Source organism: Pipistrellus hanaki (assembly GCF_964339955.1).
Source record: "Pipistrellus hanaki genome assembly, chromosome: 9".
NCBI lineage: Eukaryota > Metazoa > Chordata > Mammalia > Chiroptera > Vespertilionidae > Pipistrellus > Pipistrellus hanaki.
In genome coordinates, this window is record NC_140511.1 from 73045463 (window position 1) to 73072164 (window position 26702).

Sequence of the window (26702 nt, forward strand, 5' to 3'; positions counted from 1 at the left end):
AATCGGTGAAACTTCGGACTTATCTCTGGTCACTGTTTCCCTCGATGACCATGCCGGGTAAAAATGCAGGTTGCTCAATAGTTACCCTTCCTTGGAGCAGCATCCGTGGATTCAGGCAGCAAATCTCATGGAGTTATTCATTGGTTATCAGAAATGGAAAATGTTTCTTTTTGAAAGGTAATTATCAAAGGTCTCTCTCTAACGTTGTATTGAAAAAAGATATATTTGTCATTACCAGTACATGGTGGCTATATGGTGAAAAAAAATTGGCTATCACTACAAAGTTTATGGATTCTATTTTTTTTTTTCCGGTTGAGATAAGATTTGGCTTAGCATAAGGCACTGAAACATAAGGTGGCATTAAATTGTGGTTAAGTTACATGCTGTGTTGCCACGCAGAGTGAGGAGGGAACCCACAGAGATTTAATATCTTCAGGAGTCTATAAAACTCCAGGTTTATAAATACTAGTCAAAGAAAACATTTCAAAGTAAACAAAGGTTTACTTTTGAGTTAAAGGTCTTTACATAAAAAAAGGAGATCAGAGGCAAGATCGCATGGACCCAGATATCCAATAAAATGCCAAGATAAACCACCAATGGGCTGTAACACAAAGAGCCATCTTTCCCCTCCTCCAGGGGTCAAAAGAAGTTTAAGCCAATCCAAAAATGATTTTCTAAATTTCAAGTCCCCAAGAAGCCAACCCAAATGTCAAACACAAGGCACTGCACCCTTTTTTTCACGGTCTCACCATAGCTGCTCCGAGGGGACCGTGCTATTACTACCTAGAAAAATAAACAGCCCACTCTCTTCACAGAGCTGGATGCGGAGTCCAGATGTTGGAGATTATGATCTGGACGCAGTGGAATTTATGCCAGGAGATTAAAGAGGAGAATTAATTTATGACTTTCTCTACCTGTTCGCAATGTGTTCAGCTTATTATGGGTACACGTTGGGATACATGGTAATTATGACGCTGAAAACAATGTGCAACACGTGACCCCTGTAGTTAAGTTTATAAAGGGGGGATTTGTCATATTGTAGCATGCACATCTGGTTCTATCATAGTTGCCACATGATTAATATAGGAATATATTACAGTGAAATCCCTTTATATCAAAGTTTTATTTGCCAGGAAATAGAATACTTTTCCTCTCTCTCTCCATCTTCCCCCACAGGCTCTGCTGAAACCTGAAATTTCCAGCTCTAGGGTTCATCTGAGTGAGAACAGGGAATCTGTTCTTGTCTTTGTTCAATTCTATAAGTGTCATAGTCACAACTGGGGTTTTAAAAGCACTTCCTTAAAGGAGAAACCCTAAAACTCATTCTAAAACCAGACAGGGCATCAGCTACCTCCAACCGTTAAAACCATCAGGAATTCCATTCTAAATTTTAAACTCCCTTTTATTGAAATATAAGTTTGTTTAGTATATGTACACCACACTTTATCACCTATATACATAGTAGGCAAATCTTGTCAAATAAAAAAGGTTTTTTTTACCCCTCAATACAAAATTAAAATAAAAACAAAGTAAAGTGCAAGAAACTGATTTCTTTTTCTTCTTCTTCTGGTGAACATCATCATTGTCAAAATTTTGGTCGATGGTGGGGGGGGGGGGCGCGGGGAGGAAGGGGGCGAAATGCATTCTGTGACTCAGTGCACACAGACAGCCAGTCCCACATCTGCAGCCTTCCGGCCAAAAAACGAAAAGCGGTCAAGAACAAGTCAGATGCACAGAGTCTGCAGGACTCCCCAGGTCCTGGGTGGAGGTCCTGATCTCTTTGTCTTATCCGGATCCGTTCCCCAGCTCTTAACAGTGATCTCACCATCACCAGCTGGAACAAAGGGAGAACACAGGGAGGGGGCTCCACCAGCCAATGTCACAGCCGCCTCTGGCCGCCGGCGCGCTGTGTTTGGTAGGAAACTGCAGAAAGAATGAGCTCCAAGGCTCAAACAGAAGTTTCCCTTTTTGGGAAAAAGGGAGGAGGAGGAGGTCGAGGAAGAGGATGCATCTCCCACAGAGACAGCCACTGGAGGGCCAAACTCAGCAGCCAGCTTCTTCCGATCCCAACTCCCCGCTGCCCCCAGGGGAGCATTCGTTCACAGGCTGGGTGGAGGGGCTGTCACAGGTCTCACCTGGGCGAGCTCTCCCAGAACTTTGCAAGGAAACAGCTTGAAACTGAGAGAAAGGGGCAGGTGGGTGAAAATGAAGTTTTTTAGCAGCCTTCTTGCTCCAGCCACTGGCAGGGCGTTGGCTGACGGGTCCCAGGCGGTGGCAGAGGCGACAAGCCCTTCCCCCAGCATCCATTCCCCCGGCCAGAGGGTTTCTCTCTCCTCTCTCTCTTCCTCGGGGTGATTGATGCTAAGTCCCAGATCTGCGGCCGTACTTGGCCTTACAGTGCAAAATGTGCTTGGCAAGGAAGTCCAGGCGGCGCTGTAGCAGCTGAGCGTGGGGCTGGGCGAGCTCCGCCAGCTCCGGGAAGCGAGGCTCGTGGTGCCGGTAGAGGCGCAGCAGCCGGGCGGCCGCGTCCCGGCCCCGGTGCAGCTCCAGGACGCGCCTGGCTGTCCGCTCCCGGAACACGCACACCGACTGCAGCAGCGGCTCGTTGTACTTGTCCCACATGCCCGCCACCCGGTAGCCGTGCACCAGGCCCGCCTCGTTGTCCAGGAAGACCAGCGCCCCGCCGGGGCCGCGGTGCAGGTTGCTGGTGGCGCGCTGCATGACGCGCGGGTCCCACTGCAGGCTGAAGAGGTTGCTGACCAGCCGGTCGAAGTTGGCCGTCAGGTAGTCAAAGAGGATCAGGTCGGTCCACTGCACCAGGTCCACCAGCTCCTCCCGGCTGCGGTTGGCCAGCTCGCCCCCGGCGGCGCGCAGGGGCCGCAGCTGGCCGTCCTCGGAGCGCCAGGGCGCGGGCACCACCACGTCCGTGAGGTTGGGCAGCCAGCGCGTCAGGCTCACCACGCTGCCCTCCGCCCAGTGAGCCGCCCGGAGCTCCTCCTGCACCCGCGCCCACTGCGCGCCCCGGGCCTCCACCCGGGCCAGTGCCAGCGGCGGCACGTGGCGCCGGAGGCCCAGCAGGCACGCCAGGTAGTAGGACAGGGCCTCGCCCTGGATCTGCTCGGGGTTGATGCCGTAGCGCACGCAGGCGCGGGTGCCGTCGGCGAAGCGCGCCAGGCGGTTGGAGCTGCGCCCGCACCCGCCGCGCTCCAGGGCCACCACCCGGGCGCCCCGCGCCGCCTGCAGCCACGCCGCCGCCTGCGCCTCCGAGAAGCCGCGGGGCACCTGCTCCTCCAGGCCGCGGCTCCAGAAGACGCCCCCGTGCACCGCGGCGAGCTGCTCCCCCTCCGGCCCGGGCACCCCGTCGGGCACCCGCCGCCTGCGCTCCGCCCCCGGGGGCCGCCGCCGGGCAGCGGGACCGTCCGCGCCGGCCGCCAAGGTGAGCAGCGTCCGGAAAGTTTTCAGGGAGGCGCCCCGGGGGTCCCGCTGCGGGGAGCCGGGCGCGGACTCCGGGCGCCGCGGGGTCCGGTCTTCGGGCGGCGCCAGGAGCCGGCCCCACAGCGCCAGCAGCGAGCCCAGCGCCAGCAGCCAGAGCCCCGCGGAGGCGGCGGCGCCCCGCATCCTCCTGCCCATGCTGCTTCCCGCCGCCGCTTCAGGACGACCAGCCCGGGCGCCCGGGTCCCGGCGGCGAGGGCGAGGCGGGCCCGGCGGCGGCTCGGCTCCCGGGCTGCGGGCGCTGCAGCCCCATCGCGGCCGCGGGGCGGTGCGGAGCGGAGCGGAGCCTCCCCGGCGCTGGGAACTGGCCGCGCCGCCGCTTCCCAGCTGCTTTTGTATTTCGCTGTGAGACCCTCCGGCGGGCGCGATTCACAGGCGTCCGGACCACGTGGGCGCGGGGGATCCCCCTCCCCCTCCGCCGCCGCCGCTCCCGCCCCCCACTCCCCCGCCCCCTTCCCCTCCGCTCCCCTTAAAGCGGCGATGGCTTCTGCCGAGAGGCAGCCCCGCACTGGGTTGGGGACCGAGGGGCGGGGAGGAAGCCCGGCCGCCGGGGCCCGCACGGGGGCGGGGGCAGAGGAGGGGGCGGCTCTGAGCTGGAGTCCGGCCGGGTGGGAGGGACGCGCCCCGGCCCTTGCGGGGGGGCGTTGGAGTGGTCGCGGGGTGTCCTGGCTCTGGCAGGGCCTGTCCTCCTCCAGACTTCGAACTAGGATCAGGGCGGGTCCCCTTGCCTTCTCCATTACAGAGGGTGTGATTCACTCAGCCTTATGTAAACCTCTGGGAATTTCTCCGAGCCTGGGAGGATGTGACTCCAGAGGGTGGGAGAACTATTTATAGCCAACAGCTTCGGACCCACAGCCACTCTCCCCGAGCGCGCTCACCTCCACCGGCCACTGTGCTGTGAGGTGGGTCGCTCTGCCTTTTTTTGTGTGTGTGTGCCCATAGAGCATTTAGGTCATTCCCCCATCCATGCCACAGGGTCTGCCCTGGGTTCTGGTCTCCGTGAAATCCACAGATCGGGATCCCTGGGCTAATGGAGCTTATATCACATTCTAGGTGGGGGCGTTCAAGTTGCTATGAGAGCATGATGGCCCAGGATTAGACCTAGGGCGGGAGGTGGGAGTGTGTGTGTCCAGGACGATTTCTCTAAGGAAATGATACTATTCTGTGAGAAAATAGGCACAAAGCAGAGATGGCGTTCGCTCAAGATCTCACAGTTAGCAAGTGGAGAAACTGAAATTCTAGCTCGGGTCTCCTGGCAGCACGAGCTTGATTTTCCCTCCAAACAAGTTCCATATTTGTATCAAGTTGTTCTCTCTCTCTCTCTCTCTCTCTCTCTCTCTCTCTCTCTCTCTCTCTTTCATTTAGCCAGTCACTTTATTCCCAAAATGTGATTTTTCAGTTCAACAAAGAAAATCCCCATATTGCATTTTACTTAATGATATAACGGTTTAAGGGGGGGGGGTGGGTTGGAGGAGGGAATGGAGGTGCAAAGACTAAGAAAACAAATAAGGAGACAACAGATCACATTGTCTTCCGGACACCTTTGAACTCAATCCACCAGAAAGTCTTAAGTAAGAATGGGGGTCATTCCTTCCCTCTCTGTGCCAGCGTGTGTCCCAGATCCAAACCCCAATTCCCAGGTAAGGCTCCTGCTTCCTGATGGGGATGGAACCCACCTCCTGAAAGCAGTTTTAAATTTGTTTCTTTACCTGTATTTCTTTTCTCTCTTTTTTATCCCCACCAACTGCACACGCGGGTCATCAGCGGACACTGCGTGTACTTTATTCACCAAAGAATGAATAATGCTCTGGGAACACACCCTCATTTTGTGGCTGAGCAGAGGCATCCGACCACACGCAGGGCCTTCCAGCAGTGACTCGCTGGACTCCCAGGTGTTTCCATATTGATCTTTGCTGCATCTGTTCTGCACCACATTGTGGCTATATCATTGCCTTTTCATAGATCTTATCTGATGATGATGAGATTGCTGCTGCTCCCGTATGGGTCCTGTCTTCCTGCTCTGTGCAGCTCTTACCCCTAACTTTCCCTAGAGGGCAGGGACTATGTCTTATCAACTTTCTATTTTTCTCAACACCTAACATGATATATTACACCGGAGAGAGGCTCAATACGTTCAATTTTAATTTTTTGACTTTTTGATTAGCTTCCGCTGAGAATTTTTTTCTTGCTTGCTTGCTTGCTTTTTTCCTTTTTTTCCTTTTTTTTTTTTTTTTTTTTTTTTTTTTGAATTCTTTGCTTTCAGCTTGGGTAAACTGTAAGCAAGATCTCCACCTTGTGGGCAGAAGTAGAATATCATCTAATTAGAAAAAAGCGCACACATTTTAAAGGAACATATTTTATTGTTTAAGTTAAATTCTGAGACTATTGTGTGGCTACTATGGCTCACAGCAGGTGCTAGGTTCTGTGGGGGACTTCACAGTAGTTGGTGTCTCTGTTTTTTTTTAGCTGTTAACAAAAGCTGTACATAACAGAAGGGATAGTTCCCTGTAAACCCCATGAGGAGTCTGTCTTTTCTGTTGTTTTATGGCTTCCTGACACAATGCCTGGCTCTTAGTGGGATTCATTAACAATTTGCTAAATAAGGAATTGGAATGTTAATGAGATGAAGCTCTGCAAGTGTGGTATTCATTAAATCTTTTTTAAAAAATCTTACTACAAAAGGATACAAAATAACTTCCATTTATTCTAAGAGGAAAAAAACATATCAATAAAGACTCCCCTTAATGTAGGAGGAAGTATATGTTTTTCAGTCTGAGAAGACTGGTCTCAAACCTGGATATCCCATCTACCAGAATCTTCTAATCATATGATTGGTGCTGATGAAACTGAGTCTTAAAGAAGTCAGCTAAGATCTCACAGCTCAAATGACAGGTTGACAATCAGAGAACCTTTGCCAGGCCTGAATACACAGGATACCCTAATAGGAACTTGGTCAAGTTTGTTAACATGCAGAATTACAGAAAAACAGAGTAACAAGTCAAAATCAAAAACAAACCCAATGAGAAATGTAGTTTTAAGGTGGCATTTGATTATTTTAGATCAGTGATTCTCAGCATCTCAAAAATTAAAAAAATTTTTTAATGCTCATGTGTAATCCTGCTCCAATGAAAATTCAGAGTGTACATCCTATCTAATAAAGATGGAATATGCTAATTGGCCCTCACACTCACAAAAGATGGCAGCACCTACAGCGAATACTAAGGGAATATGCTAATTGACTGCCTTATTCTCAAAGATGGCTCCCACAGCCAATAAGGAGGGAATATGCTAATTGACTGCCATGCTCTCATAGATGGTGGTGCCCATAGCCACAAGATGGTGGCACCCAAACCCCTGAGACCTGCCAGGGTGGCAGGTGCACAGCAAGGCCAGGCCCACCTACCTCCTGAGTCCCTCAAGCCCCTTAGCCCCAGCTGCCCAGGGTTGGCCCAAGGTGCAGGCAAGCCTCGGGTAGCAGCTGCCCAGCCACCCAGGGCCGCCTGAGGCTCAGGTAACCAGGGCCAACTGTGGCTTGTGCTGCAGGCAGTGGCAGCAGCAGAGGTGTGATGGGAGCGTTGCATTTCCCTGATCACCAGGTTGCCTCCTGCCCCTGAGGGCTCCTGGACTGTGAGAGGGGCAGGCCAGGCTGAGGGATGCCCCCCTCCAGTGCATGAATTTTCATGCATGGGACCCCTAGTTTTTATAATAAAGGCTCTGATAAATCCTGCACTAAACAAAAGCATTGATCTGGAGTAAAAAACAAACAAACACAAAAACAACCATGCAATACCAGGGGCACTGACCTCTTTTTCATTAGATTGTCCTCAGCCAACACAACAATAGCTGTCCTTTGTGAATGAATCAAAATTATACCTATATTTCTGTCAGATTGGCAAAACATACAATATATTTTGTGGTGTGCTGCAGAATTTTAGTAATTAGTTTATGTGTGCCCTGAGATGAAAAAGATTGAAAACCACTGCTTTAGACAGAGATGGAGGAAAACACTTTTGTTTTCCTTCACTTCCCAGCCTGGGGACACCCCACCACATACCCATGGCCAAGCCGCTGTGGCTCCTGGGGACAGCACAGCTCATCACAGTGTGTGACCTTGGTCCCGTCTCCCCCTCGGCAGTTGCTGGGGCATGCTGCTCATCTGTCATGACATCGGTACCCATATCCACCTTGTAAACTTTCTTAATATAATTCCTCCGAGTTTCTCTTTGAGCCTCTGCTTCCAGTGGTCTCAAAATCCCACAGTCCTGTTTGAAGAATGACCTGCTTCCTATAACAGTGCCTCCTGGGGAAGAGAGAGTAGGTGGAGTGGAGGGTTGGGAGCAGGGCAGCAGCTTGGAGTTGGAACATTTTCCGAGACTGGTGTTTCCACTCTCTGGCTAGTTATTTCCCTTCTGTGAGTGCTAGTTTCCGTGTCTGAGAAATGAGGATAGAAAAGCTTCCTTACCTCATGCTGTTGTTATGGAGTTCTAGTGAGGTATCGATCATCACCACAACATTAGCTGCAAACACTGTATTGAGTGCTTAGGATGGGCTTGGCCTAGGGCTTCAGCCCTCCTCCTCACAGGTACCATTGTCCCCACTTTACAGGTGGAAAAACTGAGGCTTAGCTAGTAATGGACCCGAAGCCAAGTGCATGGCAGGGCTGAGATTTAGAAGGATGGAGGCAAAACGTGCTGCAAATTGTGAACGGAAAGGAAAATGTCAAAGGTGAAAATTATTGCATTCAATCAAGGTGGACTCAACTCAGACTAAATTTTGCTTTGAAATGTTCTCTGGGGTTTGCTTAGTACTAAGTGACATGGCTAAGAGCATGAACTCTAAAGTCAGATTGGGCTTAAAACTAACCAGTTGTGTGACTTTGAGTGAGTGAGTTACTTGCCCTCTCTGAGCCTCAGTGTACTCCTCTGTAATGTGGAGTGATAATAATATTATTGGTATTACAAGTAGTAATTATAACAGTTCTATAACATCTGATCATTCATAGTGATTAATAATAAAGACCCTATAGCTTATTGTCATGATTAAATTAGACCCTATCAAGTGCTTAAAAGACTAAGAGTTTACTATTATCATTTTGTTACTCCCTTTTCTTCCCGTGTCCCTGTTTCATTGTCCAGATGGGGGCCTCTTCCTTTTCCTGTTGCCGTCCTCCAGCAAGCATCACTGGGGTCTTGAGGGATCTAATCAAGCGGTGTTCCTGCCCAGTGCACCCTCTTCATGACCCAAATGGGCATCTCCCCTGAAAAGTTTACTGTTTTCCTTCCCCAGGGAGCGGGGCCAGCGGGACCCTATGTATCTCTTCTTGAAGCCTAGAGAGCCTCCCAACCAGCCTCGAGGTGCTGGCTTCCTCTCACTACTCTGCCTCCTGCAATCCCAGCCTTTTCCGGGTCTTCTGAGTTATAGGATCTCCCAAAGATAGGGGCTTCTGAACATACCCTTCTAGATGCTTCTACAAGAAGGAAGAGAGAGAAAGACCATGTCAAAGAGAGGACTACAGTATTCCTTGAAACTGGGTACGATTCCTGCTTCAGCCATCCCTAGCTGTGTGACCTTGGGTAGCTTCCTAACCTCTCTAAATCCATTTCATTATTTGTATCTCCCTCTTCATTCTTCCTCCTTGTTAGGGCACATTATTTTTCTGGTTGGAGATAATTTTCATTTTCCTTGGTATTTCTCTATTGAGGACGAGATAGATCTGGGTCTCCTAGGAATTGCTTAAATGATCTTATCCTCCCATACCTGGCTATCCGAGGCTGGTGTGGGCACACCTGGTTCCAGGTAAATCCTGCTGGCTACATGGAAGGAGGTCAGGAGGTGTAATAGTCTTTGCAGTTAACCTGTCTGCCTGAGTAAGTCCCACTTTAAACACTGTGTCCTGGAAAGAATGTCAAGGTTGACACGGACCCTTTATTTATGACGTGACTAACATTTTTATGCTTCTCTTTATTCCACGTCGCTCTCCTTTTGACCTGCTTTTGAAAAAGGCTCCTGCAGCCTGGAGATTAGAATATGTTGGAGACCAGAATCTAAAGGTTAGAGCACTGGTGAATTAATTTAGTAAATTTTAGAGCAGTCACGGACACATATCTGAGTCACATGTCATCACATGTGTTATAGGGGATGATGGTAAGAATTCTGGACTGGGCGTTTGGGGACATGAGTTCCTTTCTGTACTATGATTTAGTGCATCTGCCCTTTATTGCTAAAGGCCAAAGAACTGGGCAATACGTAGCAGGGCATCAGATTTGCTCTTGTCCTAAGCCAGCATCAGTGAGTGTCAGCTGTCTCCTCACCTTCCCTTCTCCTTGGCAGGTGTCCACACCTCTCCCTGGTGCCTGGTGCTGCAGGGGAGGCTGAATCCTGATTGGGCTAAACCCATGGTTGGCAAATTGCGGCTTGAGAGCCATATGCGGCTCTTTGGCCCCTTAAGTGTGGCTCTTCTACAAAATACCATGGCCTGGGCAAGTCTGTTTTGAAGAAGTGGCATTAGAAGAAGTTTAAGTTTAAAAAATTTTGGCTCTCAAAAGAAATTTCAATCATTGTACTGTTGATATTTGGCTCTGTTGACAAATGAGTTTGCCGACCAGTGGGCTAAACCAGTCATGGTGCTTTCAGTTCCCTCGCCAGTGTTTGATTTAGGCCAAACCATAGGCATGTGGTGCCTTTCTGGCCAGTGAGTCCCGAAGGAAAGTCCACAGTGAGGTTTCTGGGAGAAGATGTCTGTGCTGTGACCAAAAGTCACAGGTAAAGATGGAACTCGGGCAGTTATTGCATGCGTGCAAGGGGAGCTCTGTGCACACACTGAGGGTGGCAGAGCAGAAAGATGGAAGGAGCCTGGGTCCCTGTGATGTGACCAAGCCCCTCAATTAATGAACTCCAGAGCTGCCTTTCCTCTGGACTCCCGCTGTGGTTTAACTCACTCTGTATTGGGGTGTCTTTTGTTTGCAGCCATCGGATTCCTAAATGATATACCTCTCACATCGGAGCTCACCAACCATAGAGAGACACAAGCACAACCAGACCTCTCCCATCACAAAGGTGTTGCTGGGGAGGCAGCGTGGCGAGTCTGTAGCCAGGTGGAGACTACCACTCACTGGGCTATTCTGCAAAAGTCCCTGAACCTCTCTGGCCCCATTAACTGAGCTGAAAAATGAAGATGATAAGTGTACCTGCTCCATCACATTACTGTGTGGATGAAATGTACATTAATCACATAGTAAGCGCTCAATAAATATTATCAATTAGGAATATAAACCAGACGGGGGCACAGAGGAGGGAGCAGTACATTCTAAGGAAATCCAGGAAAGCTTCACCAAGGGGACAGATGTTGAGTCTTGAAGTGCAAATGGGGTTTGCAGGTCATGGACTCGGGGAGAAGGACATTCAGGTTGAGCAGTGGGAACTGTGCACCAGATCTTTCAGGAGCTCAATTTCCTTTTCCTATAAATAAATAAATAAATAAATAAATAAATAAATAAATAAAAATGTTTGGATGTGTTGGATTAGCTTAATCTCTGTTCATAAAAGAAACACATCTTGGGTCCCCTGCCTAGATTAAGCGCCTGATCAGAGACTCTCCATGGCCCCTTCATCGCTTTCTTAGGGCTCTCTCAGCCCACCCTGAAAAAATTCACTGGCAAGCCTTGCGCACTAAAGGAGGTGCCTCGCGCTGGCTCTGTTGATTTCTTTGTTCATCCTCCCAGCGTGCAATTAGCAATGCTGCTCTTCCTCAGCTTCTGGAGGCCCCACACAGCTCATCCGTCAGATAGATGCTGACGCTTAATTAAGCGTGTAAAGCTTTCTGATTTCTTCCAATGAAAGGTGGCCCGTGAGTACATCCCAGGTTTTATTTTGGTGGCTCCTGCCAAGGGTTATTATAAATAGGACTTGGTGTGAGGTGGCTGAACTCTTAGGGTGAAAATGTGTCAAGACCAATTGCAGCTTCTGACAGCAGAGATATTATCATAATGGTTCCATCATAAGCGGTGGGTGTTAATGGAGGTGGCTGTGGGGGGAAAAAAAAGTACTGCAGGCAGTGAAGCCAGGATAGAAGTGGCTGCAAGTGAAATATCGGCTGCTCCTGGGACCTCCATCATAATCATTAGCTATATTAACCTCGAAGCCATTTTTTTTCTGCCGTCTCTTCTACAACAGACTCAAACTCAAATAAAAAATGGATGCCTTAACTCCAAATGAAAATATATCCCTTTGCTGCTTTTTAAAATCCATTTACATTAAAATGATGGCCAGCAGGTAAGTCATTTATAACTGGGGGGGGGGGGGGCTCCCTGCTGTGCAGACAAGTGTCATCAGACTAGTGAGCGGGCTAAGTGGGAGACTGGGAGTCTCACAGACCTGGGAAAAGTCATCGTTGTTGGACCAGAAGAGGCTGGTCATCCAGGTAGGGATGATGACAGATCTGTATGGCTGGTTAGGATCAGGGAGGGTAGCTGGACTCGATGGGAGTCCTCCAGCCTTGCTTTTCTCATTTGGAAAATGGGATATTATTCTTGCCTCACAGAGGAGTATTGTGAGAATTAAATGATACAGGAGTTTAGATAAACTAGAGTAGGCAGAGTTCCAATACAGGTTCTGGCTTATCGTAGGAACTCAATATTTATAACCACATACCCAGCTGTATGGAAGCATATCTGGGAGGACAGGTACTGAGCTGTCAATAGCACTACTCCTCAAGCAGGTGTCTATGTGTGGGAGGCACTTTTGACCATATACATTTTTTACTTTAGATATCATATAGCATTTTGGGAAAAGATGCTGTGTAAGCATTAATGGTTGTGTGTGTAGAGGCTCAAGTTAAAATAAGATCAGAAGTAGAATAATAAAGACTATGAAATTTTAGTAACCCTGTCTTTTGTGTGATTGTAAAATTTGTACTCACTATACTTGAATTAGTTGAGATCCTTTGGTGGCAAGCAACAGAACCTGACTGGCTAAGTCAAGAAGCAAAAGTGATGTGACCAAGCCCCCAAATTAATGAACTATAGGATACTGGAGTAGTCCTCAACATCAATGGAAGAACTGAAAACTGGGCATTGGGAAACACCAGAACTCTGCAATCCCAGGGAGGTTCAAACCTTCACTGAAAGATGCAGGTACAAGGTGTTCAGCTTCAGTCACCTTCCATTCAAGCTCTTACATTCCATGGAGAGGGCATCTGATTGGTCCATCTTGGGACAGACATTTCCACCTTTGGCTCATTGAGCTTTTTGCCACAGGCTGGACAGGAAGTACATAAGAAAGCAGTTCTGTGCTGAAGCCTCGTTCTGTATGCATCTGCCCCAACACTTCCGCAGGGACTTTTGAAACATTATCATCATGCATTGCTTTTACATAATAATGAGAAAACTCTAACAACCAATAAAATAAGTAGCGCTATGCTGTAAGATCTCAACAGAATGTATTTTGTGCATCTTTGTGAAGTAATCAGTAAAAATCAAAACCAAGCAGCATGATTCATCATTCCCAGGCCTAGTGATACATCACAATGACACATCTGCCTTGGGTCTGAATAAATGTTGATTATGATGACAAACACACCCACACAGCAATAACAATACTTGTCTTTTTGGCTCCAACAGTTAGCAGATCTAAAATCTCCATAAATTTGTTTAGTGCTGCCTCTCAGATTAGGAAGGGAGTTTGAGACCTTTATTAGGGTAAAGAAAAGTAATGGGGCATCTCTGGTTTTTCCATTAGTAGCTGTTATTTTATGGTTATTGGGAGGCAGGGAATGTGAGGCACACAGAAAGTATGTGTGTGTGTGTGTGTGTGTGTGTGTGTGTGTGTGTGTGTGTACATGTGTGAGGGAGGGGGGAAGGGAGAGAAAGAGAGAGAGAGAGAGAGAGAGAGAGAGAGAGAGAGAGAGAGAGAGAGAACATTTCATTGCCCCGGGGCAGAATGATTTAGCCAGTCCACTCCATTATGAGAAAAGGTAAAAGCCAGACTGCATTTTCTATGCTGACCATCTGTGTTTCCCAGGGAAGAGAAGCCCAGCCAGGGCCTGAGAGACTGAGGAAGAGTGAGAAGCAGGGAGCAGAGCCAGTCAGAGAGGAGTTGTGTCCTAGTCATGTGTCCTGGCAACATGGACACCACAGAGGCTGCTCCTGCTCCTGTCAACCATAAGCATCCTTCCCAACACATCCTCTCCTCAGGCACCCACCCCTTCCTTGTGATTTTTTTTTTCCCTCTGGGGGTGAATGTTGCTGCGAGAGATTATCAGAAACTACTTATGTAAGGTAGGAGCCTCATCTCGAACAACCAGGGATAGAACTGATACCATTTCCCAAGACTTGCTAGTGCCAGGCAGCTCACCTACCCTCACAAACCCTTTCAGGTGGCTTTTATAACTCTCCTTAACAAAGTAGGAGACCAGGGTTGAGGAGTATATTGCTCAAGTTGTTGGCACAGCTTTTACGTGGTAGAGCCAAATTCAATCCTAGGCCAGTGTGTCTCTGGTCACCTGATCCTAATGTCTTCTCTATGTTGGAAAGCTGGTTTAGAAGGAACCCAAGACCCAGCAGCTCTGCCACCAGTCCCTGGCTGCTCTGGGACCAGTCATAGATTGGAGAGCAGTCTCGGCCTTAACTACAACAAGTTGGGAATTATAACAGCATTTTTTGCTCCCAAAGCCAGCACTGTAATAACATAATTTGAAGCCACGTCTTGGAGTCTGCTCTTTTGGGTAGGGTTGGGAGACCACAACACCATGAACTACCACCAGGAGTTTATACCCAGCTGTGAGAGCCATGGAGGAGTACTTTTTCTAAGACACCCAGGGAAAGCTTTATTCCTCTGCAGCTTCAGATGCGAGTGTTCTAACCTCGAAAGTTGCTGGAACCAGGCCCATTAGACTGAATCGTTTTTATTGGGATTAAAAATATTCTGAGTTTTGTGCTCCTCTGGCCAAAACTGGAATAAAACGACATTACTTCAGACAATATTGTGCACTAATTAAACCAGTGGAGAATGAAACAATGGAAATAAAATACCAAGTTGTAGGCTTCAGAACACTTCCCCAGCAGGGCAGTTGAATTTAAATTTCTGTTATTTTGAGTGAAAATGGCCCTAAGGAACCATATCCTCTTGTAATGTAGTAATTTTGATAAAGCTAAACTGTGCTTTGTTGAAAACAAACAAACAAACAAACAAACAAACAAACAAAAACAATGGAAGAGTCCAGGAGGATACTGTTAATAGTGATGACATTGGAGAAAGTAAATTTGAAGAGAAAAGGCTTTTTATACTTAGCACGTATGTTTGAGCAGGCTGGAACGATCAAGGAAATACTTTAAAGTGAATGATTCATGATTCATGGCACCAGGTTATCAAAAGGCAGTTTAGTTAAGTGACCATTAATAAGCAGCCCCAAAGGGCCAGAAATTAAGGTAGGAAGGGTCTGAGCTTGGATGGTAGCAGTGGATATGGGAAGGAAAGGACAGGAACTTGAGTGACATTAAATGCCAAGAGCCAGGCTGTAATAGTTAATTTTATGTGTCACCTTGACTGGGCTGAAAGCTGCCCAGTTAGCTGGTAAAATACTGGATGTGTCTGTGATGGGATTTCATTTGAATTGATAGACTGATTCAGAAGATGATCTTCCCCAATGTGGGTGGGCATCCTGCAATCTATTAAAGGCATGAGTAGAACAAAACGGTGGAAGAAGGGTGAATTTGCTCTTTTTGCTTATGCTTGGACACCCATCTTCTCCTGCCTTTGGACATTGGTGTTCCTGGTTCTTGGGCCATGGACTTAGACATGGACTTACATCATCAGTCTTGATCATTGGGTTTTAAACTTGGGCTTACACCATTGGCCTTGTGGATTCTTGGGCCTTTGGATTCTGACTCAGTTACACCACTGGCTTTCCTAGTTCTTCAGCTTGGGTCTACTCTAGAGCAGCACCTCTCAGGCTGGGGGTCTCTGTGGAGGAGAATGATTATGAAACTGTCTGAGAGAACAGAGTAAGAAGAACTGAGGTCCTGGGGTTCCAGACAAAGGGCCTCCATGGCTTTGCTTGGTTTTGAGGGAGTGAGTCAACCAAGGAAACAGCCTCTTTCAAAGGCTATTTGACATGAGCAGGGAGCTGGTGAGTGACACCCCACGGAAGCATGGAACAGTGTCACCAGGCAGTAGGTGGAGGGCCGTGGATCCAGAACAGCTCCCGCGGCATTGAATGAGTTGATTTATGTAGACCAACGTATTTGACAAATAAACACCCATGGCTTTACTTGTACCCTAGGAGCATGGAGTAGTTCATATGTACATAGCTGTAAAATTACATGCACCTGTACTTCACATACCTGATCTGATTTGAGCCTCACAACACCTTACAAAGTACTCATTGTTCTTACTGTTTGGCAGAGGAAGAAAGCCCATCTTGGAGGAGTTAGTCTATGGCCAAAGGGGTAGAACTGGAATATGGTGGAGCTGGTCTTTGAACCCACCCTCACCCTTCTGCCTTCCTAATAGAGCCTAAATTTGGCCAACTCATCCACCCTCCCCCACAAAGCCAGTGCTTCAGGAATTTGACCTCACCTTCACCTGCAAGGGGGAGACCTTTGTTCCCCTGGACCTAGTTCTTACCATTGGAAGTCTGCTGATGGGATTTTGGGGGAAATTTGACCACTTCCCAGGGAGAGCTACGGGAGTATTTCCCTCTTCTTCCTCCAGACATCATCCCCTCTGGGTGTGACATTTAAAACTGCTGCATAGCCATTTGCTGCCAATCTGAGGACCAGGCCAAGATGGCAGGGCCAAGCTAGAGAGAATCTGGGTTCTTGGTGGTGGGGTGAGTCCCTAAATAACTGCTGGTTGCCTTCCCAATGCCCATTCTCTTCTTCCTTAGTAGCAGGAAATATATACTGATGGATGTAGCTATGTCCACAGAGAGAAAACCACATTTTCCAGACTCCTTGGTCAATGCAAGTAGCTGATGAAATATTAAGTGGCCCTTCGCCCTGTCCCTCTTTACCTTCCTACTTCCTGGAATGTAGACATGATGGCAAGAGCTGTGGGAGCCATTACTTCACCAGGAAGCTAACAGATGGCAGTGCAGAAAGTGTGGGTAGTTAATTTTATGTGTAATAGTTAATTTTATGTGTCACCTTGACTGGGCTGAAGGCTGCTGCTGATGGCGGAGTTGCCATACCAGCTTAGACTCTTTATTCTGGGCTTTTCTGTAAGAGCAGTATAAACCTCTATCTCATGTAGGCCATCGTTATTTGTGTTTTCTCTTATATGCAGCTAAGTATAACCCCAACTGAGAAACCTATATATTTCAGAATTTCCAGTTGGGTGAGAATTAACTTCCTTAATGTGTAAACTGTTTAGAGTTGGGGTTGATTTTATGTGCAATCAATCGCATCCTAATCGTTTCCTCTTCAGAACCCATACTGTGAACATCTGTCCTGGGTAGTCAACTCCAACCTAGGGCTGTATTCTTCAGTTCTTCATTATTCTTGTTGGGGGAGGTCCTAATGTTCTATAGACCACGTTCTACAAACCTTTCCTGCCTCGAAGCCCCACCTTTGAGCAATAAAAAAAAATTTCCAGAAAGCACAAAGGAAAGGTAGATGTTTGGCTAGCTGCATTGGGGCAGTAGAGCATTGGGGGTGGGCGGGGGGGGGGGGGGGGGGGACCCAAGTGGTTTCTTTGGCACCAACCTCAAACTGTTTAGTGATTCCCCTCTCCTCCCCTTCCACCTGAGCAGGGGTTGACTCTCAATAGCCTCCTGTATATTTCTTCTGCTTCCATGCTGCCCGCTCCTCCTCAGGGCCCTGCCCCACCTTGTGGTCAGCCGCCCACACAATCCTCGGGGAGAGGAGCTTTTAATAACTGGCGAGGCAACTATTGACTCAGGTTTTGTTTGCTTGCCACTAAGCTCGTGTTTTACAAATGCAGGATTCTTGGCTTAATAGGCCAGTCATTGTGTATTATCGAAATAGCAAATTAATTATTCAAAGCTGTGCTTGATATAGACCAGAGATTTCACTGAGGTGGCCTCTCTGGTTCCCGATTCGCAATAAACATTGCGTTTCTGGCCAGTCGGTATTTATTTCAGGTATAATAGCTATCTTGTTAAATCCAGGTCTGTTAAATCTAAATGAAAGTCAGGAATTTGTCCTGGAGGGTGGGGGTTGGGGGGAGAGGGTTTAGTCAAGCCTGTGTTGAGAAAATCCCAAACTACCGGCTCCATTACTCCCATCTTGCTGGGCGGGTGCCCATGGCAGCTAGTGAAGTGTGGCTGGATTAATCATTGTTATCTAGGGAGAAAAGCTCCCTCCATCCTTAGCTCAAGCAGTTTTCCCTTGGATGTAAACTGTAATGTAATGATCGTAACGGGAGCCACCATTTACCAGTGCCTATTATGTGCCAAGTGCTTCAGGTCCAGCATCTCCAATTTACAGATGAGGAAACGAAGGCCTAGAGGGGTTAAGCAATCTGTCCAGGGTCACACATAATGTGTTAATTGGCAGAGCTGGAATTCAAATTCGGCTGTTTGGTTTTGAATGCCCATTCTCTCTTGCTGCAGAGACGCTGAGGCCTGGAACCTGTATTGTTGTGTCCCACACAGGAGGGTTCTGTGCCTTGGCTCTTGGCTCAGAACCTGGTTACCAGAACAGTCTGTTTTACCTCCCACCCTCCCACCCCCTAATGGAGTCCCTCCTTTGCACAGGCATGCACACTTGCCTTCTCCTTCTCTTGAAGCCCATCCTGACCTCCCTTTTCCATTCCTATGTACAGGACTGATGGGTTTGTCACTCAACTCGAATGAGAAGGAAAAATATTCCCAAGGAGGAAAACCATTTCCAGTGTATCTGAGCAGGCAGAAAGGGATGATTAAAATTTGGCAGTTTGTACCAGATAGGTGCATGGACTCATCTCACAAAACATGAAGGATTACCTCTACAAATATGATGAGCATTCTGCAATTTGGGCTGGACAGCGTTATTCCTTGGTTTTGCTTGGGGTCACTCATGTAGACAGCAGTCATCTGTCCATGTGGCTCAACAAGGGTAGAAAGGTCCAAGATGGTGGTCACAACATATCTGGTGATGAGCTGGAGTACCTTCTCCAAGAGGCTTTCCCAGCAAGATAACTTAGGTTTCTTAGATGGTGGCGACAGTACTCTAAGAGGGCAAACCCCACCATGCAAACACTTCTGTTAGCGTCCCATTTGATGATGTCCTATCAGTCAAAGAAAATTACATGGTGAAGTCTGACATCAATGGGGCAGGAGGATATGCAAGGACATGGATTCTGGGGGATAATTGGCGGCATGCAATGTAACAATCTATTACAGGGTGCTTTGAAGCAAGTGTTTATTTTTATCCTCATTTTATAGATGAGGAAACCAAATAAAATATCTTGCCCAAGGTCTCACTCATGTTTGGCAAGGGTGGGGTATAGCTGGGTCTCACACTCTCTTCTCTGTCTCTAAAGCCCACACCTTAACTGGTGTAATATCTTTGATATTCTGCCTTGGTATTAACTTCTTTTGCATAGTGCATTGTCAAATTATCCTAACCCAGTGGTTGGCAAACTCATGATTCAACAGAGCCAAATATCAACAGTACAACGACTGAAATTTCTTTTGAGAGCCAAATTTTTTAGACTTAAACTTCTTCTAATGCCACATCTTCAAAATAGACTCACCCAGGCTGTGATATTTTGTGGAAGAGCCACTTTCAAGGGACCAAAGAGCCTCATGTAGTTCGACAGCCACAGTTTTCCGACCACGGTCCTAAGCTATTCTCAGGTCTGCTGCTGGTCACTATGGGTCTGTCCTCAACTTCCTGTCCAAACACACAAGAGTGCACATGCGCACACACACACAAGTGCAATGTTAGCATGATTGACCCATGTTTTTCCTTTGTACATATCTCCTAAAGTTACTACATGGTTCTTCTTACTCTCACTTCCTTAACCTATAGGGCCTGGAGTGAATGAATGCCCATCACCTTTGTCTCTTATTTCATTCAACAGATGAATCCATGCACCTACCTGGTACAAAGTGTCCTCTTTTTAGCATTCAGTTACAAGAATAAAATGGCTAAACAGGCAACCAAGTTCAACATTATTTAATCCATTCATCTCCTTCTCTGGCTTCTGGCAAGGGAGTCTTCTGTGTTACTTCTCTCCCTCCACTCCACAGACTGATGGAAACAGGGGATGTTGAGTGCTCTCACGGTCATCGCCATCAGAAATTGTGTAGCATCTGACAGACCGAGACATATTGCTTTTTACTCAGCGAGGCCTGTCTTGTTGACAGGGTCCTGCCTGAAGGCTTCAATGTTGTTCTAGGCAACATGATTGAGAGGGAAGCTGGGTTGTTTGTCAACTTGGCCTTCACAGGACTATCAGATTGAAGCAAGAGCTAAAATGTGTTTTGTTTTCAATAAGGTTTCATTTCTGTCATATATGATCAATTTCAAAACATGTCATAAAAATATTGCTTCTTATTATCCCCACTTCTGGGGAACTTTAAACCTGCTAGGAGAGGTGCAAGCAGAGAACTTGGTGTTAATCCTGCTCTTTCTGAAATCATCATTTGTGGTGGATGAAAGATGTCCATGTCCTAATACCTGGAACCTGTGAACATGTTATGAAATATGGCAAATGGAAATTAAAATTGCAGGTGGAACTGAGGTTGCTGGCCAGATGGTTTTAAAATCACAAGAATATCCTGGGTTATCCAAATGAGTTCATTGTCATCTAAAGGGTCATTAAATGTAGAAGATGGAGGTCAGTCACTGGGAAAGGTTCAATTGGCCATTTCTGGCCTTGCAGATGGAAGGGGCCAGAAGCCAAAGATTGTGGGAAGCCTCTAAAAGCTGGAAAAACACAAGGAAAAAATTTCTTCCCTTGAGCATCCAGAAAAAAACGCAGACCTGCCAACACCTCGATTTTAGCCCATTGAGACCCTTCTTGCACTTCTGACTTCTAGAAGTGAGACATAATCAAGTTGTGTCAGATTAAGGCACCAAGTTTTTATTCATTTGCTACAGCAGAAGTAGAAAACAAATACACTACTTTTCACGAGCTCCTTGAAAAATGGTCAATATTTAAAAACTACCCTTGTATTTATGGAGGAGTTTGGCATGTATCATAGGAACAGAATTTACAACTCTTGGTAGGGATATTACTCTCGAGTTTTCACAGCAACAGCCTTAGAGTCACATTGCCCTTATACCAGAGACTTATTTCATGGTGAGGCTGAATAGCAATGACTGAACATTCTCTGCTCATGTAGAATCTTCTTTGTTGTTATTATTATTATTATTATTATTATTTATTTTTATTATTTTTATTTTTATTTATTTTTTTTGCTGAAGACTTTGTGAGCTGGCAATCTGGGCAGGACTCAGTTCAGATTGTTCATCCCTGGACTGTGTGTTAGTTGGGATCCCTCATGTGTTTGTGGTGGATGGAAAGATGTTGACTGGGTGTTGGCTGATGCTGGATGATATCTTTCCCAGGTCCAGCAGTTGGCTGGGGTTTCAGTCGGGGCACTTTGGTCTTCATCTCCAAGGCCTTTTAACTGGCATAGCTCCCCTGGGTTCCTCCCTTGGCGGCTGGGTTCCAAGAGGGAGAATGCAGAAGTCTCTGGAGGTCTTGGCTCAGAGATTGCATAATGTCATTCTGCTATGTTCAGTTGGCCAGAGCAAGTCACAGGGGGTGGTCCAGATTTAATAGAAAGTAGAGAGAACGAGACTGCACATCTTGATGGGAGCAAGGGCCAAGAGGCATTTGTGCAGGGATGGAAGGGATGTATTTTTCTTTTTTTACTTTTAAAAATATATTTTATTGAGTTTTTACTGAGAGGAAGAGAGAGGGATAGAGAGTTAGAAACATCGATCAGCCACCTCCTGCACACCTCCTACTGGGGATGTGCCCGCAACCAAGTTACATGCTCTTAACCGGAATGGAACCTAGGACTTTTCAGTCTGCAGGCCGATGCTCTTCCCACTGAGCCAAACTGGTTTCGGCCTATAGATGTATTTTTCAACCTTCTATGCTCTCTGTGGCTCCTTTTCTTGGGCTGGACAGCCTGGAGCTCCTGCCTTTTCCACTCGGTGAGCCCAGCAGGGCAAGCCCTGCCCTTGAGGAGAGAAACTTGCATTTGTCCAGCCACTGGGATGGTGGCTCAGAGCAATTCAGAGAGGGCTCCATAGACCCCATGCACCAACCCAGGGAGCCAGCAGTATAACTATTCCTAGGACCTCTGTCTGACTCCTTTCCATGTTACTCAGTTGCTTTAAAACGTGAGGGGGAAGAAAGGCATGATTGATTAGGACCTCAAAAACTTAGCAATACCTACCTGAAGGAGATAGAGAAAGAACTAGTGACAAGCAGGGGAACGTACAGTAGGGACAAAAGCTGGGCATGTTCTTAAAGGAGAAGGTACAAACTCTATTAATATAAATGGTAGGTGCACAGTGGAAAAGGCTTGCACCATCCTTGTGGACTAGCTGTAAAATGCCCAGCAATTAGGATGTTGAAAAAAAAACACACAAAAAAACCAAAACCACAAATGCTGACAGCATTCTGGAAAGCACTGGCTCGTTTTGCATTTACATTCTGGTTAAGTCATTTTTGCCCGAGGATTGATATAGGGACAGGTCTCCTGAGACAGCAGTGGAGCATAATGTAAACTGGGATTTAAACATTTCCATTCCCTCCAGTTCATCTATTTTCCTAGACAACCCGAAGGAGTATGTATTGCTCAGGCAGACACAGACACATTTTCACTATCATTGGTGCAGTTGATAACGGGGCACCGAAATAAAGGGTTTCTCGGGGTGGGCGAGACTTTTTGAGTTAGTACTGAATTCAGGAATCATCCTCTTTCCACAAAAGGGACAGTGACAAGTCAGAGTCATATACAAGCTCTCAGCTGCCGCTGCAGCAGAATGAAGAGAAGGGAGTGGTGTGTGGCCAGTGGAATGGGGTATCACTCTCCCTTTGCTGACATGTTCAGGCACCTTTGTGGATTATGAAACTAGAAGGACCCTCAGAAATCTTCTCCAGTAAATTAGAGAAGTATGTGATTTGCCCAAGATTACACCACTAGTTAGTGGAATTGGGTCCAGTGTTTATTCTGTTTTGCCACATAGCCTCCCTGTCACCAGTTGATATCAATGTTAAAACATTGAAAATAAATACAGGAAGGAAGTAATAATAATAGTAGCCAGAGATTCACTTCTTTGGGTGAGGAGGAATGTATTAGGGTTCTCAGAGAAACAGAACCGATAGGACCAGGATGTGTGCTGGACGCACACACACAACACACACACACACACACACACACACACACACACACACACACACACACACTAGAGGCCCTGTGGGCGGTGGCATGCCCTTGCTGGCTTGGGATCCGGATCCGTCCTGCTGACGTTCCTGCCGGTGGTCAAGAACCATCTGGCAGCTGCTTTTAGTCTTTATTCCTTGTACAGTGTCTAAGGAGAAGTGGCTGCAGTGCCTGAGGCTGACTTCTAGGAGGCCAGTGGCGATGTCAGGATTATGCTGGCGGCACCGGTATGTTGTTACCTGGCCCACTCTCTGGAGATTAGATCGGCAGGACTACTGAGGGAGTGAGTGGCTGCCACCAGGCTGGTGGGCCGCCTGGATGGGTCGGTCAGCTGAGCAGTGCTCCTGCTGTAGGAGCGCACTGACCACAAGGTCTGCTTTGAACATCTGTCCCTTGGTGGTCAGTGCGGGTCATAGCAACCGGTTGTTTTGGTCGTTCTGATCATTTGGTCATAAAGGCCACTTAGGCATATATATATATATATATATATATATATATATATATATATATATAGAGAGAGAGAGAGAGAGAGAGAGAGAGAGAGAGAGAGAGAGCAAAAAAGGAATATTTTAGGAATTAGCTCATGTGTATGTGGAGGGTTGGCAAGTGCACAATCTGATGAGGTGTGCCTGCAGGCTGGAGACTTGTATTGCAGTTCAAGTCCAAAGGCAGTCTGCTGGCAGAATGCCTTCTTTTTTAGGGGATATCAGTCTTTGTTCTATTCGGGCCTTCAGCTGATTGGATGAGGGCTATCTGTTCTATTCAAAGTCCACTCACTTAAATATTAATTGCATAAAAAAAAAACTTAATAGAAACATCCAAAATGTTTGATCAAATATCTGGACACTGTGGCCCAGCCATGTTGCGACTGGATTCTGTTTTAAATGGCTGGGTTGGCCCAGTGACAAGGCATTAAGAAAGGAGGGCAGGTAAATAATCTTAACAAAGGGAATAGGAAAGAGATGCTTCCGTACCTGCCTTGCTTAGGCCATGTTTATAAGTAGCCAAAGCCAGGTCAAGCTCCCTTTGCCTAAAGGGGGAGTTTATGATAAAGGCCCGGAAGCATCTTGTCCAGTCAAATGACAAGGACAAAATGGGGCCGTGCACAGGTCTAGGATCAAGGACCAGACCACAAGCCAGACTCATTCTGGGTCTCTTGCTTCCCATCTCCTCTGTTCCATTCTTCTGATTCGCAGAGACTCCTTCCTCTGCTTCTTCATTTGCGTGGGGACTGGAACACATCCACTGTACAGGCCCAGTGTCTTGGTGAAGTGGTACTCCCTTTTCCTTGGTTTCATTTTAGTTCCAGGGGGATCTTGGATGAACTCGATTTGGGTGAGTTGACCACCTCAGGTCCAGGCAATCTCGGCAGAGGACTGAGGTTATGCTTTAGTACAGTGGCTGCCAGAGGTCCGCTGCTGTGGATGAGGAGGGAGCTGAGGTTTCAACATAAACTTGGCAGATATTGTCAGAAATTATCTACTCTTCCATCTCGGTGGGTGAAGATTCCAGGGAGTTAAAGCTCCTATCCATGAGAAGGGGGATGGGGCTGCCTACCTCTCCCTGGCACTCTACCCATCCCCCCTTTGGAGGATGCTGGCCTCTGTGACATTTCTCAGTAGCTGACAGTACCCAAGAGAGCCCATGGGAAATGCCAGCCTCCCTCCTGCCTTGAGTTGAGGGCACACTGGGGCTTGTCCCTGCCAACAGCTCCCAGGGACGGCGGAGGGTCATGCCATTGCTTGGCCTGAAATGGAATCTCATTCACCATTCAGGTCATGGCCCAAGAAACAAAAATAATATTGAATGAGCAAACTCCTCTTTGTTTAATTATAGTAAATGTCAAGGTTGAATCCAAGTGCTTTGCTTAAGGTCAGGTGCTCAATGCTATCAAAAGGCATTTAAACCAGAGCTGATGGGCTATTAAAACCCAGACAAGTGAAAACGAGGCAGCGGCTGCTTCAGTGATTTATTCCCCCTGTTGGAAGCGGTGAGGTGATGTTGGAGCTGGACCGGTCCTCTAGCAGCTCTAGCAGCTTGTGTTTTTCTCTTCCCTGATGTCCTCTTTAGGCTGATGAGGGACTTACTCATGAGACCAATGCCCCAAGGCTCCCACAGACTTACCTCCAAGGCCCAGGAACTCTGCTTCCATTGGACCAGTGGTTTACAAGGGGTAGGCTGCCCACACCTCTCCCAGAGCTGCCAATCCAATGGCTCTAAGTGTGAGACCTGGGCTCCAGTATTTTTTAAAGGTCCCCCAACTGAAGAGTTTCTAGAAGGATTTAGAACAATGCCCAGGTTAAATGGTTAAATGCTCATTTTCTTTCCTTTTTTTTTTTTAATATATATATCTTATTGAATTTTCAGAGAGAGGAAGGGAGAGAAATAGAGAGTCAGAAACATGGATGAGAGAGAAACATCCATCAGCTGCCTCCTGCACACCCCACACTGGGGATGTGCCCGCAACCAGGGTACATGCCCTTGATCGGAATCGAACCTGGGACCCCTCAGTCCACAGGCCGATGCTCTATCCACTGAGCCAAGCTGGTTAGGGCTAAATGCTCATTTTCTTCATTGAAGCGGATGCTCTGATGTGCCCTGAGCTTTTCTCCACATTGCATTGACCTCTCTCCTACTTTTCTTTCAATCAAAATTGGTATTCTTCCCTGCTGCCTCTTATCTTCAGTGCCCAGAGCTGCTTACTCAGGGATGGCACGTGTGCTGTGCCCGTCGTACTTGGCAGTGAATGGCACGGGAGGCATCCCCCAACGCTTTACTAGTTCCTTCCCAAATGGCTTAGCCAAGATGAGTTCTGAGGGCTCAGGAAAGAGACCTGGATTCAGACTAGGGTAGCTGAAAAGAATGGGACGGCAGGAGGTTCCAGAGCAGCTCCCATAATTTATGCCCGCCTCCCCACCGTTCCTTCTTTCTTTCTTGTCATACAATAGGAATAATGATCTTGGTGCCGGACCCGGTGCTGCGCCAGGACAATTAATCACCCACCCAGTCATTTATTTCCTCACACTCCCGTCCACCAGGGCCATTATCCTGTAGGTAAACAGAGGTGCCAGTAAATCACGGACAGAACACCAGTTGGTGGGAGAATAGTTGATTAAGCGCCTCCATAACTTACAGCTCTATTGCACCCCTCATCCCAGAGGATCTCCAAGCGCCAGATAGACTGATGGACGCCCCGCTACCCAGCCCCGATATGTCATTTTCATGGACTCCACTGCCTCAGGGGGTGAGTGTGTGGAATGTTTATTGCCTAGTCATCTAGTTGCCCTCGAAACTGTAGTCAAGCATCAGATGGGGAGGTAAAGAAGGACTTTTCACTTCCTTGTCCTTGGAGGCAACAGAAATTAGCTACCCAGCAGGACCTCAGCAGCAGTCAGAGAGTCACCTAGGGACCTCTTGGGAAAAATTACTTGGGTTCCTGAAATGCTGCCAGGATTAGGGACTTCCACGTTAATTCTTCTAAAGTTGGCAACAAAAGAGCAGACATCGTGGTTGGTTGATGAGCTAGGACAATATCGGAAGTACTGGTAGGGGTTGCCTGTGCAGAGATGTTTTAGGATCTGCTAGAATCACAGTCTAGGAGAGGATCATTCTAAGGAAGGATCACTTACAAGCTTTTAGGGCTATTCATGGTACCTCTGATCGTTAAACTTCAGGGGCCCCTTTGAAAGAAAAAACAAAACAAAAACATGATCTCTACTTTCCTCCCAGTGTTTACTACAATTATTTGATTACAATGCCACTTTCATCCCTGGACCAGTGAAATTTCCTTATAGCTCTGATATAGGTATGAAACCAACGCCAAGTTAAACTCAAGCAAGTTCAATTCAGCTCACTACAA

General features: G+C 47.3%; 2 protein-coding genes across 3 annotated transcripts in view; one reads left to right on the forward strand and one right to left on the reverse strand.

Moving 5' to 3' along the window:
* Positions 1–1381: 1381 nt before the first annotated feature.
* FJX1 (four-jointed box kinase 1) lies at positions 1382–3774 on the reverse strand. Its single transcript, XM_084894462.1, has one exon. It carries the CDS (start codon positions 3628–3630, stop codon positions 2362–2364), a length of 1269 nt encoding a protein of 422 aa, XP_084750588.1. The 5' UTR covers positions 3631–3774; the 3' UTR covers positions 1382–2361.
* The window catches only part of PAMR1 (peptidase domain containing associated with muscle regeneration 1), a 133594-nt gene continuing 110199 nt past the window's right edge, over positions 3308–26702 (forward strand). For both annotated transcript variants that reach the window (XM_084894437.1, XM_084894439.1), the window contains exon 1: positions 3308–3436. The gene's annotated coding sequence lies outside the window, so the exon portion shown is untranslated. The remainder of the gene's footprint in view (positions 3437–26702) is intronic.

Coding starts and splice junctions, on each gene's coding strand:
- FJX1 (XM_084894462.1), bottom strand. CDS start 3,630: ATGGGCAGGAGGATGCGGGGCGCCGCCGCCTCCGCGGGGCTCTGGCTG.